Raw genomic sequence first — 18,483 nt, forward strand, 5'->3', positions numbered from 1 at the left:
CCTCGAAATAGCTCTGTGTAATTGAAAAATACGCAATCGATTTACCTTATCAAACGCTTCTGTAGGTCTTCCCAAACTGCATGTGCATCTGATGCATAAATGATCCCACTAAGCAAATCCTTCGAAACAGATTTCATATTCCAGTTGTGCACTATCGCGTTACAAGTTTCCCATTCCTCACGGAGATTCTCCTCGAACGATTCCTTGGCACAAGCTCCTGTTACAAACCCTAGCTTCCGCTTAGCTATGAGAGCAAGACGCATCGATCTGCTCCACAATCCATAGTTCTCCATCCTGTAAGCTGAATTGGAATAAGAATCAACCTAGGCGCGTATGAAGGTTGAAGAAAAAGTGGATGCGTATGATCAATTCTCTCCGTCGCCATTAACGCACCAGTTCTAGAGCAATGTTTCTCAAACTAAAAGAAAAAAATTCGAATCGAAAATTAAGAGAGTGAATTGAATTAAACAGTAAATTAGGTGGAGAAATTTTTCGACCTCACGGATCAGTCTCCATGGCTCTGATACCATGTCAAAATTCAGCCATTAGAGAGCATTATGAGCGTGAGGAAGAAGAAAAAGGAAATTGGGAAATTTTTGAACTGATTATTACTGTACTAACTAACTCTGTATGTGCAACTAATTAGGAAAACCAAAAATAATAAAAGAGACCCCTAACTTCTAGTAATTACATTAAGGCCCCAATAATAACTAACTTCTAACCTCCTAACTTCCAATAAACATGATGTCCTAAAGTTTAACAATAGAAGGTGCAAATACAAGACACTTTGTCCTTGATATTTACACAGCACTCATGAAATTAAGGATACCATGTCCTTAATATTTATACAACACTCATGAAGTTAAGGACATGATGTCCTAAAGTTTAACAACAGAAGGTGTAAATACATGACATTTTGTCCTTAATATTTATACAACACTCATGAAGTTAAGGATACCTTGTCCTTAATATTTACACAGTACTCATGAAGTTAAGGACATTATGTCTTTAACATTTACATTGCACATATGAAGTTAAGGACATGCCTAAAGTTTAAAACAAAAGGTGCTTATTCAGGACACTTTGTCCTTAATATTTACACAGCACTCATGAAGTTAAGGACACCATGTCTAGCACATGGGTATTTTCGTCCGATAGGTAAAAGTTTATTAAAGCACTGGCTAAAGAGTAAATACATTTTAAACCGTAATTTAAGAGTAAATACAGCTCTAATTGGTAGCTAACTGTACAATTTCCCCGATTTTTATTCATAAACAGAACAAGGAAAGCGAAGGAGAAAAAGAACACTACAAACAGACAAATTGGGTGCATGCTTTTTATATTCAAAACTAAATGAGACAAATGGTACATATTCGATCTAACTCGTATGTATCATGAAATTTTTATCATCTTATTGGCTTGATTCAACCTTATTTTAAATTTTATTAGCCAAATTGGATCTAATCTTCATTTGCAACAGCCTCTTAATTAAGCAATTAGCTTTTAAATAATCCTAGTTGATATATGATCATTTGGTACTTTCTTGGCCCTCAATTTTTATTTCGAAAATTGAAAAAATGAATATATTAGCATTTTAAAAATCAACTTGAAGATAGCACAGCTTGATTTTTAAAGTGCACATTGCACATGGAGCAGGATAGGTGGATGAAAAAATTTCTTATGTAAATTCCCTTGTTTTATATAGCTTACATTTTGTATGTTTGTGCAAACTAGAAAATGGTGTTTGGATTATAAATAAATAAATAAAAACCACTTTGATTTTGTTTTTCTTTGTAATGTGTGTTGGGATTTGGTTTTGGAAAAATTGGTTTATCTGTGTATTGGAAGAAACGTTTTTGGAAAACAACATTCTGGTTTATTTTTTTGTTTCTCAAGAAGATGCTTCTAATTATTTTCTGGGAATAATAGCATTTCTTTCGTTTTAGAATTTGCTCAATGGAAACAAATAAATATATCCCCATAATTTTGTAAGAACATGATTTTTTTAAGGCGATGTCGCGGTCAATTTAACAGCATGTCGACTATTTCAGCAGGTACTTGTTATCTCATATCAGTACTGATATCAAGTGACGCTTTCAATCAAGGTTTAAACATACGGGAAAGAGATCTCCTATAGTATTTTTTATTTTACAACTGAAAATTAACTTCTCGTGATTTTCATCCACTTCATCGACTGCTAGGTCACCCCATTCGGGGCAGGAGAATGATAATGGTGACTGGGGCAAGACATGTTCAGAAGTGATGGGGTGGTCCATTCCAGGGAAGAAAACTAGTTCGTGATAGCACATGCGCAGGCATTCAATTGGTATGGTATGGACTCAAATCGGACAGAACAAAGCCAATAGATAAAGGGAAACATCTCCATAAAAGGGTTTAAAGATTGATGAAATATGTTACTTTTACAATTTTGTTTCTCATCTATTTATTTGCAATATCACTGGCCCAATGCCAAAAAGATCCAACGTTGATGAGACCTTTGAGAAATCCTTTCAATACTTTGGATGCTTTCTAACAAAATATTTGGCACTATTATGAATGGACCACTATATTTCAGTGTCTGCTCCCTCTCCCAACATCACCTACAATTTTTTATTCAAAAAATGGGGGGACCACCAAAGCAACAATGTTAGGGCTCTTTCGTACGAGGGATAAGGGATAATCAATTTCGGGATTAAATTTGAGATGAGTTTATCCCACGTTTGGTTGGGATAAAATGATAGTATAACTAATATGAGATTAGTTATTCCGGGATTGTAGTGTTATTTTTATCGCTATGGAAGAATGAAATAACAGTTCCAGGATAACTAATCCAAGGATAACTTGTTTCCTAACCAAAACGACCCTCAAGGTTTTCATGATCACTATCTGTGACACTTTTTCAACTGTTAAAAATAATGATGGATCTTGAATTTAAATGTTGTGTTTAAAGAGATGAAATAATGAATTTTGAATTGTATATCAATCCTATTTATACTTTTTCTTTTGCACATATATATAAAGTTCGACCTCAAAGTATTGAAGGAGAGTCTTGACATAACTAGTACTTATCTATAATAGATCTTTGTGATCAGATCCTTTCCCGGACCCCACGCATAACGGGAGCTTTATGTACTGGGTTGCCCGACCTCAAAGTATTGAGTTATGCAGGACCAGCGAACCCAGGATTACAACTAGTCGACAACCCTTTTCATGTGTCTTATAATAAATTTTCCTACTGTCATTCAACTACATTGCACCTTTTCTGATAAGAACAAGAAATTGAGACCCTGAAAATTTCATTAGCTTACACTTGGGAGAACAACTTCACTCGATATAATATCTTCTAAAAATCAAAAAGACAATACACATGCCTTTCCTAGTCAATAGCTGGTTCTGGCAACGAGGCAAACGTAATAAAAGAAAAGGTACCTAAACCCCAATGCATATTTCTTTATGCCATCATCCAACTTCCAACAAGTACCACATAAAGGTATCCAACTTCCAAGAAAGCCAACAAATTTTCTTTAATTAGGTCTTAGGTAAAGTGATAGAGATATACCGCGTACAATAGACCCTTGTAGTCCCGCTCTTAGTTTAGTGCTCTAGACTGCCCTTTATAAAGTGATAGAGATCGCCAAAAACGAAGAGGGTTCACAATCCGTGAAACCAAAGAAACTTTCATCCACCAATAAAGCATGGCAACAACAACATATCCAGTATAATTTCACAAGTGATGTTTGGAGAGTATAATGTATACTCAAACCTTACTTCTACCTCGTGGAGGTAGAGGTATTTCTGAAGACCCTCGGCTCAAGGATAAAATGAAAAGACCAATAAAGCATCGCAACTTTACTAATTTCCTACTACAAACCAACAAATCTCCTAATGAAAATACAACAGATCTAGGCATTTAGTTCTCACTAAAGTTGGTTATATAAAGCAAAAGTAAAACTAAAGGCTGAAAGTAATAATTACACCAACCATTATCCACCCAACAAGAACAAATGGTACAAAGATTGGCCCCCCACAAAGGAAAATGAAAAAGGGCTCTACTACAATGGAGATCTGGGAAAAAAAGAAGGGGCATAAATTGTTAAATTTAAATGAAAGAAGACGGGCCCTAACCAACAGACAACAAGAAAAGTTTAATATGCTCAAATGGGGTTCTGTAAATTGGTGACGGTGCTTCTTTAGTTCAAGTACTGCACATGTAATAAAGGAATAAGGACCACCTCATTCAGATTCATTGACAAGATCAGACTGTTCATGAGTAACCCTCAAGCTTGAGCGACGGAGCTCTTCAATCCGCTCACATACCTCAGACATCGATGGTCTGTGGTCGGGATATTGAGCCGCACAATCTATTGCGAGCTGCAAGAGTTGCACCATCTCTTCCTCAACACTCTGGTACCTCAGGAGCTCGAGATCAAAAACTTCTGAAGTCCATTGCTCTCGAACGATGGATTGCACCCATCTTGGCAAGTCAACGCCTTCCTCGTTCAGGATGGCATGAGTTGGTGCCTTCCCGGTAAGAAGCTCCAAGAGCAATACCCCAAAGCTGTATACATCTGCCTTTTGGGAAACTCTACGTGGGTCAGTTACCTCTGGAGCACGATATCCAGCAACTCGGGTGGGGGTAGTTGGAGGTCCAACCAGCTGAGCTAGGCCAAAATCTGAGACTCGTGCATCATATGATTTGGTGAGAAGAACATTGGACGATTTAATATTACCATGGGAGACGCTTGAACCTTGAGAGTGTAGGTATTCAATGCCCCGAGCAGTACCAAGGGCAATGGCTGACCTGACTTCCCAATTCAAAGGCGTCCTACCAGCTCCCTTGTTTCCTGCCATATAATAGAACTTGGCAGTGAAAAGAAGAACAAAATTTTACCAAACATCTTACGAGCTCTTTGCTCACTTAAAAAAGTCTTCCGAATATCATACGCTACCGTAGCAACACTTACAGATGCACTTCTAGCATATTCATGGGAAATAAGAGGAGATGTCAAGTCGAACAGATCGGTTAGATTTAGAAACATTTAGTCCCTAGCAAAAATAATCTAGAATGTGGGGCAAGAGAAATGATAGATTTCAATAGTGCAAGATAAAAGATATTGTTGGATAAAGGTTCCTGATATGACAACCAAGAATGAAAGAAAAAAAATAGAGTTCTGCTTACGCAACATTTTCCTGCTAAAAAAGGAATACACTTTTTCCCACAAATATTGAAATAGAAAACATTGAAATAGCCCTTGGGATAGAATGAAATGTAATAACAGGCATCAGCCTCATTAGAGTCACATAAAGCATGCTATAAACATACACTAGACATGCTAAAGAAAGAAATTTATCTTTCATACAGTTAGGTGTTCTCCCTCAAAAGAGGCATTGCATGTAGCAGAGTAAACAACAAATCCAACTAACCAATCCACTGACTAAAGCAAGAAATTTTTTTACATGACAAGTACTAAAGCAAGAAAAGCAATAGACAATGCACTCATGTAATGGCATAGTTCCATAAAAAGAGAACTGTAATATTTGTGCCTACAACAATAAAAGATTTTCAATTGTTTACAAGGAAAGAGTGTAGCTTTTGACTCACCATGAAGAAGTGCAGACAAGCTTCCCATTGGCATATAATCATAGACAAGAAGTTTCTCCTCCCTGCTGTAATAATAAGCTCTCAGAGGCACCAAATTCTCATGATTCATCGCTCCAACCGTATCGATTTTCTCCCTAAACTCCATCTCAGATATAGTCACATCCTTCAACCTCTTAACAGCGACAACTGTTCCCATCTCCAAAACCGCCTTGTAAGCGGTTCCAAACGTCCCCTTCCCTAAAACCTCAGCAGAAGCTCTCAACAAATCCTCCAAATCAAACACTCTCGCACTGTTCCCGAAAAAGATTAGCTTTTTAACCACATTTCCACCACCACTCTCTCCTCCTTTTCCGGTAGCCGTCATTGCAGCAGCAGCAGCTGCTGCTACTGAATACCCATTGTTATTTACACCACCATTTTCAGCATCCACATTAGACTTCTCCACAGAAACTTCATTTTCTTGAGGCTTATAGGTACCCACATCAACAGACCTAGCATTGTTACCAGTCCTCTTTCTACACAACACAAACAAAATCAACAACAACAAAAGAAACCCCACTACAGATCCAACAACAATTCCAGCAATTGCACCACCAGATAACTTCTTTTTCTTATTCCCATTCCCATTCCCAATTTCAATCCCACCAGTAGCTATAGCTGGCTGGGTCCCACCATCTCCCGGGCAAATATCCAGTGGCTTCCCACAGAGAGAATTCCCAGCAAAAGCATCAACAGGCATTTTTTGAAGACTTTTTGGAATTGACCCATTTAAGCTATTAGCAGATACATTAAACTGCTCAAGTTTTGGAAGGTTTAATTCAGGAACAGAGCCAGAAAACTGGTTATTTTCAAGCAAAAGTGTCCTCAAACGGGTTAAATTATTAAACCGAGATGGTATTTCACCAGAAAAATTGTTTTTTGCAAGATTTAACCTAACCAGTAAGTGAAGATTAAAAAGGGAATCAGGAACAGAACCAGTAAATGAGTTATCTTGAAGGTAAAGATTACGGAGCTCAACAAGTTGAGAAATATCAGAAGGGAGGAAACCCGAGAGTTTGTTAAAACGGAGACTGATTGTACGGAGGCGCGTGAGGTTAGAAATGGTGTTCGCCGGAAGCTTACCAAAAAGTGAAGACGCCGGTAACCGGAGAACGGTGACCCTGTCGTTCTCACATTGAACACCAGCCCAGTTGCAGGGAGTAGGGTTAGAAGTGTTCCACAATAACGTACGACCACCCACGGAGGCGCGTAACGCGAGTAAGGCGTTACGGTCAGAGTTCAGATCTGAAGAAGTAGTAATGGAGCAAAGAGTATGAAACAGAACAAAAAACAGCAGCATTGTTGACAAACTCGGGTGCTTAAACGCACGAGAAAAACCCAACATTGTGTTTGAAAAATTATACATTTTTCATACCAGAAAATGAAGGGTTTTGAAAAAGGAGGAGAAATGAGACAAAGTTTGTTCAACAGAGAAATGGTGTGCAGTAAGTCTAAGCGTTATTTTTTGTTGTTGGCTGATATATTAGAAAAGGGATGAAGTGACAGTGTGACACTGGTTTTTTTATTTTTAAGGTGGGGGGGAAGGTAGAAATATTAGAAATACAGGGTGTAAAATGGGAATTATTGAAAATAAAATAAAGAAGAAACAAACCCTAGCTGTTACTATTTTCTGATAATGGTCAACAGCAACGAGAGTTGATGGGTGTAATAAGTACATAAAGAAAGTGGACTGTTTTCTGCTGCTACTAATGAGTGAGGAGTCCAACACTTTCTTTTAGATTTTCTTTTTCTTTTTAAATTATTGTAGGGGTATTTGTTCTTTTCATTTTCGTATATCGTATTATTTGATCCCTCGATTTTTTTAACTATATATTATTTTCTTTGTTTCGAGTATCTTATTATTATTATTATCTTTATTATTTTCAATATGGCTTTTTTACTATTATTATTTTTTTTCAAACGTGCTTTAAAATGTTTTTTTTGTTAAACCGAGAACAAGTCTTTTTACGTTCATAAGGTAGGGGTAAGATCTGCACACATGTGTGGATGTAGCTTGTCAATGGCGGATTCAATTGAATGCATAACTTTCGATGCGGAATAAAATTTATATATAAAAGTTCGTTAAAAATTGCAAAAATAGTAAATATGAATCCATAACTTTAAAAATATAATGAGTTCAATGTTAAAACCTTAAAAGTTGAAGCCGTAAAATTTAAATCGTGGATCCGTTATTATGCTTTCCAAATCCCAAGAATAGAACGTACATGTTGTTATTGTTGGTCTTTTTCCTTTTTCTTTTTTTCTTTTTTTGGGGTTCAGCTTTGCTATAGAATTTCTTGAGTGGATAAAAAGCTTTAAAGATTTACTTTGATTTTCTTTATGAAAAAAGTAGCTTCCTGCAACTTGGACTAACTGTTCTTTGAATTTCTTGAACTGTGGTTCTCTTTATTTTTTTCTCATTTATAAAGGTTTTGTTGCCAATAAATTATTTTTACTTGTTTGTTATTCATGAAAGAACAACAAATGTGAAAGGAAAGAAATAAGAATGCCGTTCATGTGTTTTTTATCCGGGGTTTTTCCCATTAAAAATGAGATATAATAATTAATTTACAATTTTATTTTTATTAAATAAAAAAAATCAAGGTATTTTGGTCTTTGGATAAGTCATCTCTTGTTCAATCCAATAATAATAATTACACCGTAACTCTCAAAAACGTTGGAATCAGGTATATAAAATTCTCACAGCCTACGTTTCTCCATTTAAATTAATCTTAAGCCAAAATTCAATGAAACAAAATGAAAATATATCAAAATTATAAAACTATACAGAATTACTTACCTAAAAACGAAATGCCAGTCAAACTCAGTTATAAATTTAAAACGAATTCTTGTACCAAATTATTTTTTCTGGTAACCCAAGAATCCAAAATTCAGTTTGCATTTAAGGGGAGGACATTTTGACGTGAAAGAAAGAGGTAGGCTAATGACGTGGGTCCGAATGCAACACATTTTAATCCATTCTCAGTTTGTCATTTTTATTTGAGGGCCCAACCATATCAAAATCCTCTATTAGTATACTTGTATAAAGGGCAAAAGGGTAGTCTGGGGCACCAAGTGTTACGATCGAAAAAATCAGATGTCATGCATAAGCTAGTAAATCAAATCTTGAACGACGATAAATCATACAAGAAAGAGAAATATATTAAAAGAGACACAAATATTTAACGTGGTTCGGTCAATTGACCTACATCCACGGCGGAGATGAGCAATTCACTATATAAAAAGAGAGTATAAAATACGAGAGAACAATCTCACGAAGAGGTAAACACAAGTGACACACTAACACTTGTCCCGTAAAGTTCTCCCCCTAAACACGATCCTCAAACCTCATATGGCTATATTGTGGAAGTTGTTGAATGAGAAGGAATGATCCTCAATTTATAGAAGTCCAAATCTTTTCCTACAAGAAAAAGGACTAGCCAAATATGGGAGATTTATCATTTCTTTCTATAAGAAGGAAAATTCAATTATGGTAAACATGATGTCATTTCCTTCATGAGATAGAAAAACCAACTATGGTGAGAAAATTTAGACATACACCTAACACTAAGATCTCGCTATGAGCGAGGTTTGAGGAATGATTGGACTATAATGATCTATTATACATAATCTTACATGCAATTCTGTAAGAAAATATTTTCACGGCTTGAACTCGTGACTTCTTGATCGTATGACAACAACAACTGAATTTATTATCTTAAGAAAAGAGGGCTTAAATTGTCAACTTTCGAAACAACAATCCCTTTCTTTGCATGTAAAAATACCAATAAATGATCTCAAAGTCAACAAAAAGAAACACAAGTTAGTAGGAGTAATTAATAACATCAGCTGCCGTGACATTAATGTTTAACAATCTGATCATAGTACTAACTACTAACTATCTTAGCGGGTAGACATAATTCACGAGATAATTAGATATTCTATAAGGAAAATGTTTATAGATTCTTCTTTTAAAATTATAGTAATAATTATTGTGTCAAACTTTATACGCACAAGTTTTCCGCCGAAGCAAAAATAAGTATAGTTGACCCCGACAGTACTCATGTCATGCTAAATCGTTGAAAAATTATAGACCGCTAATAGAAGCGGGTTCGGGATTTCAGGAAAATGAGTGCACTATAATAAAAATATGAATCTATAATTTATATTTGACGGATTCAACCTTTAACTTTTTTCCATGAATCCATTACTATTTAAAAAGTATATGTTAACCTTTTATTTTCTTACAATTTCAGTGATCTTAAAATATATGCCTATACCGCATATGAAAAAAAAAATACTAGATTATTGAACCACGCTATATCATCCTCTGCTATTAGTATTAATTATATATTTTTTTGCGATGATAGAGGGGAGATTAAGGATTTCAATGTGTTAGATCTGGGGGATTTTGAATGAATAAACCAAATATATATTTAAAAAAATGCTTAATTAAAACACAAGAGAGGACCCTAGACATGCCTGCAAAATGAGAATTAATATCTAAATTTACTTGTAAAGGTGCGCCTAGTAATCGTTGAACCATAGGGCTCTTTGAGCTTATTTAAGCAATTTAGAAGAAATATAACATTACATGGTAAATAGAGAGAGAAGCACGGGTTCACGTGCATGCTCCAACATATAAATACGCCCCTACTGTCACATGTGGTGCTAACTTGGCGATTTTAATGACGATCTAATAGAGATGAAGTCATGATATGAAGTTTATGGGTTTTGAACTTGTTATTATACTCATAGCTTGTTTTCGTTGTTAAGCTTGCAATTAAATATTTGAATGCATTTAATAAATTTTTAAATAAAAATACAAGATATAGTCAAAAAGTTATTGAATTTGCCCAATCCATACTTAATAGTGTAGCTCCTCCCTTGATAACCTTTTGGCCAAGCTTCTTGGAGGCCAATAGTACTACTTTTGCACAAAAAGGTACTTTTTAAAAAAATTTAGATGTTTGACCGAGATGAAAAAGTATTTTTGAGCATATAAAGGATGTAGGATGAAGTTAGTAGTAGTTAGTTAACTTAATAACTACAATTAGTACAGTTGGTACCATTAGTTGGTTAGATTAGTTATATACAGTAGCCTTAGATTTCATTATTCACTATTCGTTTATTTTGAGCATTGTACTGAAGAACAGAACAAATTTCTTCTCCCTAAAACTCTCTCTTAGTTCTTCATCTCTAATTTCTCTACTTGAGTTGCATGCCATTGACAAATTCATCATGGTATCAGAGCATTTAATCGACTGATTCTAGGAAATTTTTCATGCAATTGAAGGAAAATTCGAGAGAATCTACTCAAATCCAGAATTTTGAACCCTAATTTTGCACATTTCAATGGCAATTCCTGAAAGTTTGACAATTAATGCAAATAATGGAGCTGGATCTGGGATTGGAGCGGTCGGTAGCTCAATTGTTCTAGATCACAACCATCTCTCTACTTACACCCTTCAGATGGTCCCGGATCTATGTCGGTGGGATTGATCTTAACAGGGATGAAAAATTATTCCTTTTGGAGTTGTGCGATGAAGGTCGCACTGTTAGGGAAGAATAAGTTGTGTTTAGTTGATAGATCGACATCAAGGTAAAATTTTGGTACGGATTTGGGAAGTCAATGGAATCGATGTAATGCCATTGTTACTTCATGGCTTATGAGCAATGTAAGTAGAGAATTGGTCACAGGAGTATTATTTTCCTCTAATGCACAGAAGGTATGAGCTGCCTTCAAGGAGCGATTTGACAAAGTGAATGGATCGACTTGCACAAGAAGATATTCACCCTAACACAGGGGATTTCATCAATATCGACATATTTCACCAAACTGAAGGATCTATGGGCAGAATATGATTCGATATTGCCACTTCCTCCATCTGCCACATAATACATTGATCAATTGGAGTATCAGCGGTTGTTGCAGTTTTTAATGGGATTAAATGATGACTTTGAGCAAGCAAGGAGCCAAATCTTATTGATGCCGGCCTTTCCATCATAGATAAGGCCTATGTTATGGTAGTTCAGGATGAAAATAGGAAAATGATTGATGGTAGTGCCTATGGACAAGCAGGGCACACTGATCCTATTGCTCTCTTTATTGCTCATTCCACATCTAGACCAAGGAGAAATTACAACTTAGAATGTGATTTTTGCCATTTGAAAGGTCATACTAAAATTGAATATTATAATCTATTGAAATGTGAATTTTGTAATAAGACGGGACATCAAAAGGAGAATTGTTACAAGATTGTTGGATATTCATCTGACTTCAAGCAGCAGAAGAAGAAAGCAAATGTAGTGATGGTTGATATAACTGGACATCAGGGGTTGAGAATTCCACCAGCTGCATATCAACCAAGCAACAGTGTTGAACCTGCTCAATTTTTCACTACGGAGCAGTATAACCAGCTGTTATAATTGCTGAACAAAAATTTCATAGGAGAAACAAGTGGCAACATGGCAGGTAAATGTTTCTGTGGTATTGTAGCATTATGTGAAAACTTAGAACTCTGTAAGTGGATAGTTGATACTGGTATTACTAACCATATGACTGGTGACAAAAGTTTGCTGAAAAATGAAACTTTAGTAGGGACTTCAGGGCAAGTTCAACTGCTTACAGGAGATTTAGCATCTATTTCTCATATGGGAGAGTGTCGGCTCATAGGAGGTGATGTACTAAAAGATGTGTGTGTACCATCTTTCAAATTCAATCTTATGTCAGTTTCGAAAGTGACATAGGATCCCAAGTGTAGTGTTACTTTTTTTCCTCAATATTGTGTGTTTCAGGATCTCTTATCTGGGAGGGTGGAGGAGATTGGTAAAAGGGAGAAAGGCTTATACATTCTGTTAGCTGCATTAAAGAAGACAATAAATAGAGCTTTTGCAGTAACTAGTAAAGCAAACATGGATATTTGGCACAAAAGAACAGGACATATACGAGTTCAAGCTCTTAGAAGAATTCCTAGCCTACAAGACTGTAGTAGTAGCCTACATAATAGTTCATTGTTTAAATGTGAAATTTGTCCTTTAGCTCGACAAACTAGAGTGGCATTTTCAACTAGTACTAGCAAAAGTTTACATAATTTTGATTTGATTCATATGGATGTATGGGGACCTTATAAAGTTGCTACTCATAATGGAATGAGATACTTCCTTACATTGGTTGATGATTTTACTACGTGGACTTGGGTGTTTCTCATGAGGCTTAAATATGATGTTATCTTCTTACTCAAGAACTTCATTACTATGATGAAGACACAGTTTGACAAGCAAATCAACGTATTTAGTTCAGACAATGGTAGTGAATTTTTTAATAGTGCTTGTAAAGACTTGTTTCAGTTGCATGGAATTGTTCATCAAAGCTCATGTCCTTATATTCCTCAATAGAATGGAGTTGTGGAAAGAACACAGGCATATACTTGAAACTTCTTGGGCAATTAGATTTCAAGACCATTTACCTGTCATATATTGGGGACATTGTATTAATATTGCTGTCTATATTATCAACAAAAAATTTCCATCTGCTTTAGCATACAAATCACTCTATGAACTGCTCCCCGGTAAGCCCCATTCACTGAAACACTTGAAAGTCATTGGGTGCATGTGCTTTGCTACTAACCTGTAAACCATAATAAATTTACATCTTGAGCTGTGAGGTCAATTTTATTAGGATATGTTGCACATCAAAAGGTTACATGTTATTGGATTTGGAGAATAGAATATTTTTTATCAGCCGAGATATGGTATTCTATGAAGATATGTTTCCCTTTCATACAGCTGAAGGCACATCAGAGTCATTTTTCTTGGATATATCCCCAGTGCCAAGGCATGATTTCACTATGAAATCAATTGTAGTGGACAATTCTGTTGCTACTAATCATCATGACACATCTAATGTCCCATGATCACCTGTTATAGTTCTTGTTCCTTTAGTTTAACAGGACAATCCTTCTTTTTCTGAACATAGGAATGCTAAAGTTCCAACTGTTTCTCCTGATGTTCCTTCAGTTGTGGAAATAAGGAAATCAACTAGAGTATCTAAGCCCTCTATATGGCTTAAGGACTATGTTAGACCTGACAAGTTGGGTTCTGTGAGCTGCTGCAAATATCCCATTTCAAAAGTTATTGGGTATGAAGCAATTTCTCCAAAGTACCAAAGCTATTTAGCCAATTTTTCTATTGAAGTGGAACCTACAACATATTCAAAGGCAACCAAGGACAAAAGATGGATAGAAGCAATGCAAACAGAAATTAAAGCTTTGGAGGACAACAAGAATTGGGAGTTGGCCTCTTTACCACAAGGACAGAAGACCATACGATGCAAGTGGGTATATAAAATCAAATATAAGGCATCAGGAAAGGTAGAAAGATTCAAAGCTCGATTAATAGCCAAAGGGTATAATCAAAGGGAATAACTAGACTATCAAGAAACATTTTCACCTGTGGTAAAAATAGTTACTGTTAGGAGTGTGTTGGCTCTTGCAGCATCAAGGCATTGGTCAATCCATCAAATGAATGTTTATAATGCTTTCTTACAAGGTGATCTCACTAAGGAAGTGTACATGACAATTCCTTAAAGTTTCCATGGATCAAATAATAAGTCTACAATTTATAAATTGCTCAAGTCTCTCTATGGACTTAAGCAGACATCTAGACAATGGAACCTCAAGTTAACTTCAGCCTTGATGGATGCTGGTTTTTAGCAAAGTTATTTGGATTATTTTCCGTTCATCAAAAGGAAAACAGATCATATGGTGATAGTCTTGGTCTATGTTGATGATCTACTCATCATTGGTGATAGTCTTGTATTGATTCAGCAAACTAAGGATGACTTACAATCTTCATTCAAGATCAAGGACCTAGGAGAACTTAAATACTTCCTAGGCATAGAGTTTGCCAGAAATGGTGATGGTATATTAATGCACCAACGTAAATATACTCTGGAACTTATTGTTGAGTTGGGACTCTCAGGTTCCAAACCCGTGGCCTGCCCTATAGAACCCAATCTGAAGCTTACCACCTCTAAATTTGATAATTGATTGTTGTCAACTCCACACTACTAAAAGGTAGGAAGAGAAAGTCGCAATAGCTTTTACCCGATATGAGGGTCGGGATCGATTTCCATAGGGAGCTAGGAATAGAGTCGAGTATCTATCTAGACTAGAGTTGTGTATTTGTTCCTAATGTCACTTCCATACATTTTTGGGTTTTTTGATTATAAACTACTATTATCAAACTATTAATTGAAACTAGATTATGCTACAAGATAATTGCTAAGTTGTATCTAATGGGAAGAAGGACACTAGGGTCATGACATTACCTAGGTGGCTAATTGATGGGTAATTGTTACTAAGGTTCGATTGACATAATTGGGCTTGTGCTATAATCGTTGCACAATTTTACCCACTCTCACACCTCTCGGTAGAGAGAGTGATTTTGCCCAATTGACTCTCTCGAGACCAAATGGGTAGCAAATTAGCTCAAGCAACTAGGGTTCAAGTTGGGTAATTACTCTCTCGAGGCTTCACCCTTTAATTGGGACTATCAATTCTCTTGAGTCCATCCCAATTCCTTGTTGGGTCAATTTTGGAGACTTAGGCTCTCTTTCTCAATAAGAGCCAAGTCAACTTAGCACAAACCAGTGTTTGCAACCACCAATTCATAGATTAAACCATAAAATTTGACCCAAATAACAAACACTCATAGTCAATCTAACAATAGATGGCAACACCCATCAATTACCCACACTAGGGTTGAGCCACAACCCTAACTAATGGGTTTAGCTACTCATGCTTGAAGGAGAAAATAAAGAAACAGATGAAGAACAAGGCATATTAATTAAATGCTAAATTAAAATACAAGAATCTATCGTTAATTTAAAGCTAAGATGCCAAAAATGGCTGCGGATGAAGTTCCCACGAGCGTAGCTAAGTTCTGGATATATCTGATGACCTAAAAATGGTAAAATGTTCTATTTATACTAGACTGGAAAAACTGGACAAAAATACCCCTGTGGGGTCAGCGCGGGCTGCATAAAATGGACCACGATTGCGCTAGGCTCTTGGACTTCATTTCTGGGCTCTCTGACTTGGGCTCGGCGGACCGCGTAGAATGGACTGCGACCGCGGAGGCAGCTATCGCGGTCCGCACAACTATGACCGCGGACCGCATTGGCATTTTCCATCTCTCTGAATATCTCTTTCGCGGACCGCACAAAAAGGTAGTGTGGTCGCGGAACCTTTACCGCGGACCACGCAATGTGTACTGCGGCCGCGTTGCCTGAAGCCTGGTTTTTGTCATCTCTCTGAATCTCTCTTCCGCGAACCGCACAAAAAGGTAGTGCGGCCGTGGAACCTTCACCGTGGACCGCGCAATATGGATTACGGCTGCGTTGTTTGAAGCTTGGTTTTGCCATCTCTCTGAATCACCTAGTGCGGCCGCATTCGACTTTGTGCGGTCCGCACTAGGCCTGTTTGCCCTCAATTTACTTTGTTTTTGGTACTTGAGCAGGTTTCACTCCTTTTGAGCCAATCTTTGACATTTCGTCACTTTGTCGATCAAACCTATAATCAAGCACAACTTATGAGCCTTTTGGGACTATTTTGTAACGATTTATAATCAAAGCATAGGCAAGAAGGAGCATGAAACTTGTTAAAATCCCTACTTATCAACTCCCCCAAACTTAAGCCTTTGCTTGTCCTCAAGCAAACAAAATAAGACTCACCCCTTAAGGGAAAATCCAAGTATTTCCAACTATCCTAAAGTAACCTCAACAAGCATCAATTGGGACTAACAAGTGCCCTCAATACGAATGAATCATTCACAACATTTAAACTTTGAAAAACTATGGATCAAGTGTGACACAAGAGCATCAAGAGTTGACTCATTACATCAAAGAACTCTCTCAATTACTTTGGTCATTGTGGGACCCAAACTCACACATCCTTAACTCTCCCTAAGCAAACCTCACCTTTTAGAGTATTAGCACGCAAACCAAGGTTAATAAGAATTCACCCATCTCTCTCAAGGAAAGGCCATAAATCTGGCTCTAAGTACCATATGTTTGCCCCTCATGTAAGTATCCACTAATGTAAGCGTCATTCAACTCAAGATCATATAGGGCTTGTCACACCTCCTTTTTACACACCCGAAGGTAGTACAAGGGAGTTTTTTCACTTTAGGTGACATTATTCGAAATGAGATTAATTATTCATCTTTGTTCAGAGTCGCCACTTGGGATGGTTTATTTTTGGTGTCCCAAGTCACCGGTTTATTTTAAAAATCCCAAATCGAGGAAAATTCGACTTTCCTTTTGAAGTCTGCGAACCAGAAATTCTGAGTAAGGAATTCTATTAACCCGAGGGAATGTGTTAGGCACCCCCGAATTCCGTGTTTCTAGCACAATTGCTTAAACTATTACAATTGGCCTATTATCTGATTTTAATACATGTTTTAGCCTATGGTATAAATTTAAATTATTAGCCGCTTTTTAATTATTTTTTAGGAAGATTCAACGTTATTTGAAACACGTCTTTGAACCACGCCGCATGAAATGCACCCGCGGTCCACGACACATTTTATTTAACGTTGTTGAGATTTGGATTTGGGTCACATGAAATGCACACCCGAGTTTAAGGAAATTAAATTAAATTACGCGCTTAAAACAATTACGCACTTTCAAGTTTGCGAGGGCCGTGGAAAATTCAACTAAATGGTACACCTCGATTTCTAAAGGATTAAAATTAATTAAGTGAAGGCCATGAATTTAGGGGTTTTATTTGGCATGGCACGCCTCAAATTATTTCAAAAGGTTTTATTATTCGAAATTGTTATAATCGGGTCACATAAAATGCACCCCCGAATTGGATTCGCATCATGACCATGTCACAGGAACTGTACCCATGGCCACGATGATTTATTAGTCGCGCCTAAAACAACTAGAGCGTGTTCATAATTATTCATATCCTATATTTTGATTCCAGCGTGAAAGCCAAATTCATGGAACTTGGATTAAAGTTTCACATAAATGAGCCCTATGCTCCAAATACTAAATGTTCTTACAAACTTGTCTTGTTCTGCTATTATACTCCAATGAAGCAAAATTTGCATTATGAAAAAGTTGAATTTATTCCAAGAAGCATACATCAACAAAATTAAGTAACTACAATAGGTGAATCTTGTTCTCAACCACGTCGACAACATTGAATATTCATGAGTGGAAGACACAAAGACGAATTTATCTGATCATTCCTTATATTCCAATTCAACACTTCATTTGCGGTGCATCTAACAATATCAAAATTTGAGTATAAAAACGGTTCATTAGCTACATAGTGTATTTGATGTATTGTCTTATAGGCACTGATTTTTAAACAAAGTCACCAAAATAAATTAACTTGAACTAGTACATAAAAAAGACATCTAGAATGCTAGCAAAGTCACTATTATTCTAATAGATTTAGCATGCCGATACAAATAGTAGTATTTGTTTGTTTCCTTTTGCAGACTTATCAACGGTGGACAAAAATGTGAATTAGAAAACTCCTAATTGAATTGGAAAAGAAACACCAAAATACAGTCATTATATCATGTTCAAAGCTTTATGGAAACTAACAAAGAAGGTTTAATAGGCAAAAATAGTCGAATCCATCATTACTAACAAGCTCTCATTCAACCACGACCAAGAAATAGAACAAGGTAGGAGTAATAAGAAGGTACCTGTTAGGCCAAATTTTCTTAATAACAGTTGAATAATCAACAAATACACAGATTCGGATCCCAGAAATTCAACGAGAAACAACAGCAAACAAGCGAGAGTCTACACCGGGATA

The 18,483-nt window shown here is 36.4% G+C and overlaps 2 protein-coding genes across 2 annotated transcripts; one reads left to right on the top strand and one right to left on the bottom strand.

The window, feature by feature from the left end:
* Positions 1–3,828: 3,828 nt before the first annotated feature.
* On the bottom strand, positions 3,829–7,134 carry LOC104212251 (probable inactive receptor kinase At1g48480). Its single transcript, XM_009761469.2, has 2 exons — positions 5,603–7,134; positions 3,829–4,844 (listed from the first exon to the last, which is right to left on the bottom strand). Exons 1-2 carry the CDS (start codon positions 7,005–7,007, stop codon positions 4,234–4,236), a joined length of 2,016 nt encoding a protein of 671 aa, XP_009759771.1. The 5' UTR covers positions 7,008–7,134; the 3' UTR covers positions 3,829–4,233.
* A 5,906-nt stretch (positions 7,135–13,040) lies between these two features.
* LOC138888618 (uncharacterized) lies at positions 13,041–14,691 on the top strand. Its single transcript, XM_070170513.1, has 4 exons — positions 13,041–13,212; positions 13,430–13,503; positions 13,594–13,980; positions 14,356–14,691. Exons 1-4 carry the CDS (start codon positions 13,041–13,043, stop codon positions 14,689–14,691), a joined length of 969 nt encoding a protein of 322 aa, XP_070026614.1.
* Positions 14,692–18,483: the final 3,792 nt, after the last annotated feature.

The sequence above is a fragment of the Nicotiana sylvestris genome, chromosome 3 (assembly GCF_000393655.2).
Source record: "Nicotiana sylvestris chromosome 3, ASM39365v2, whole genome shotgun sequence".
NCBI classification, from domain to species: Eukaryota; Viridiplantae; Streptophyta; class Magnoliopsida; order Solanales; family Solanaceae; genus Nicotiana; species Nicotiana sylvestris.

Bases quoted from the DNA above. Each gene is read 5' to 3' on its own strand.
- LOC104212251 (XM_009761469.2), bottom strand. From the start codon at position 7,007: ATGTATAATTTTTCAAACACAATGTTGGGTTTTTCTCGTGCGTTTAAG. The intron at 4,845-5,602 runs GTGAGTCAAAAG...ATTATATGGCAG, and splicing joins CTTGTCTGCACTTCTTCATG to GAAACAAGGGAGCTGGTAGG.
- LOC138888618 (XM_070170513.1), top strand. From the start codon at position 13,041: ATGGAGTTGTGGAAAGAACACAGGCATATACTTGAAACTTCTTGGGCA. The intron at 13,213-13,429 runs GTAAGCCCCATT...CCTTTCATACAG, and splicing joins ACTCTATGAACTGCTCCCCG to CTGAAGGCACATCAGAGTCA. The intron at 13,504-13,593 runs GTAGTGGACAAT...TTAGTTTAACAG, and splicing joins ATTTCACTATGAAATCAATT to GACAATCCTTCTTTTTCTGA.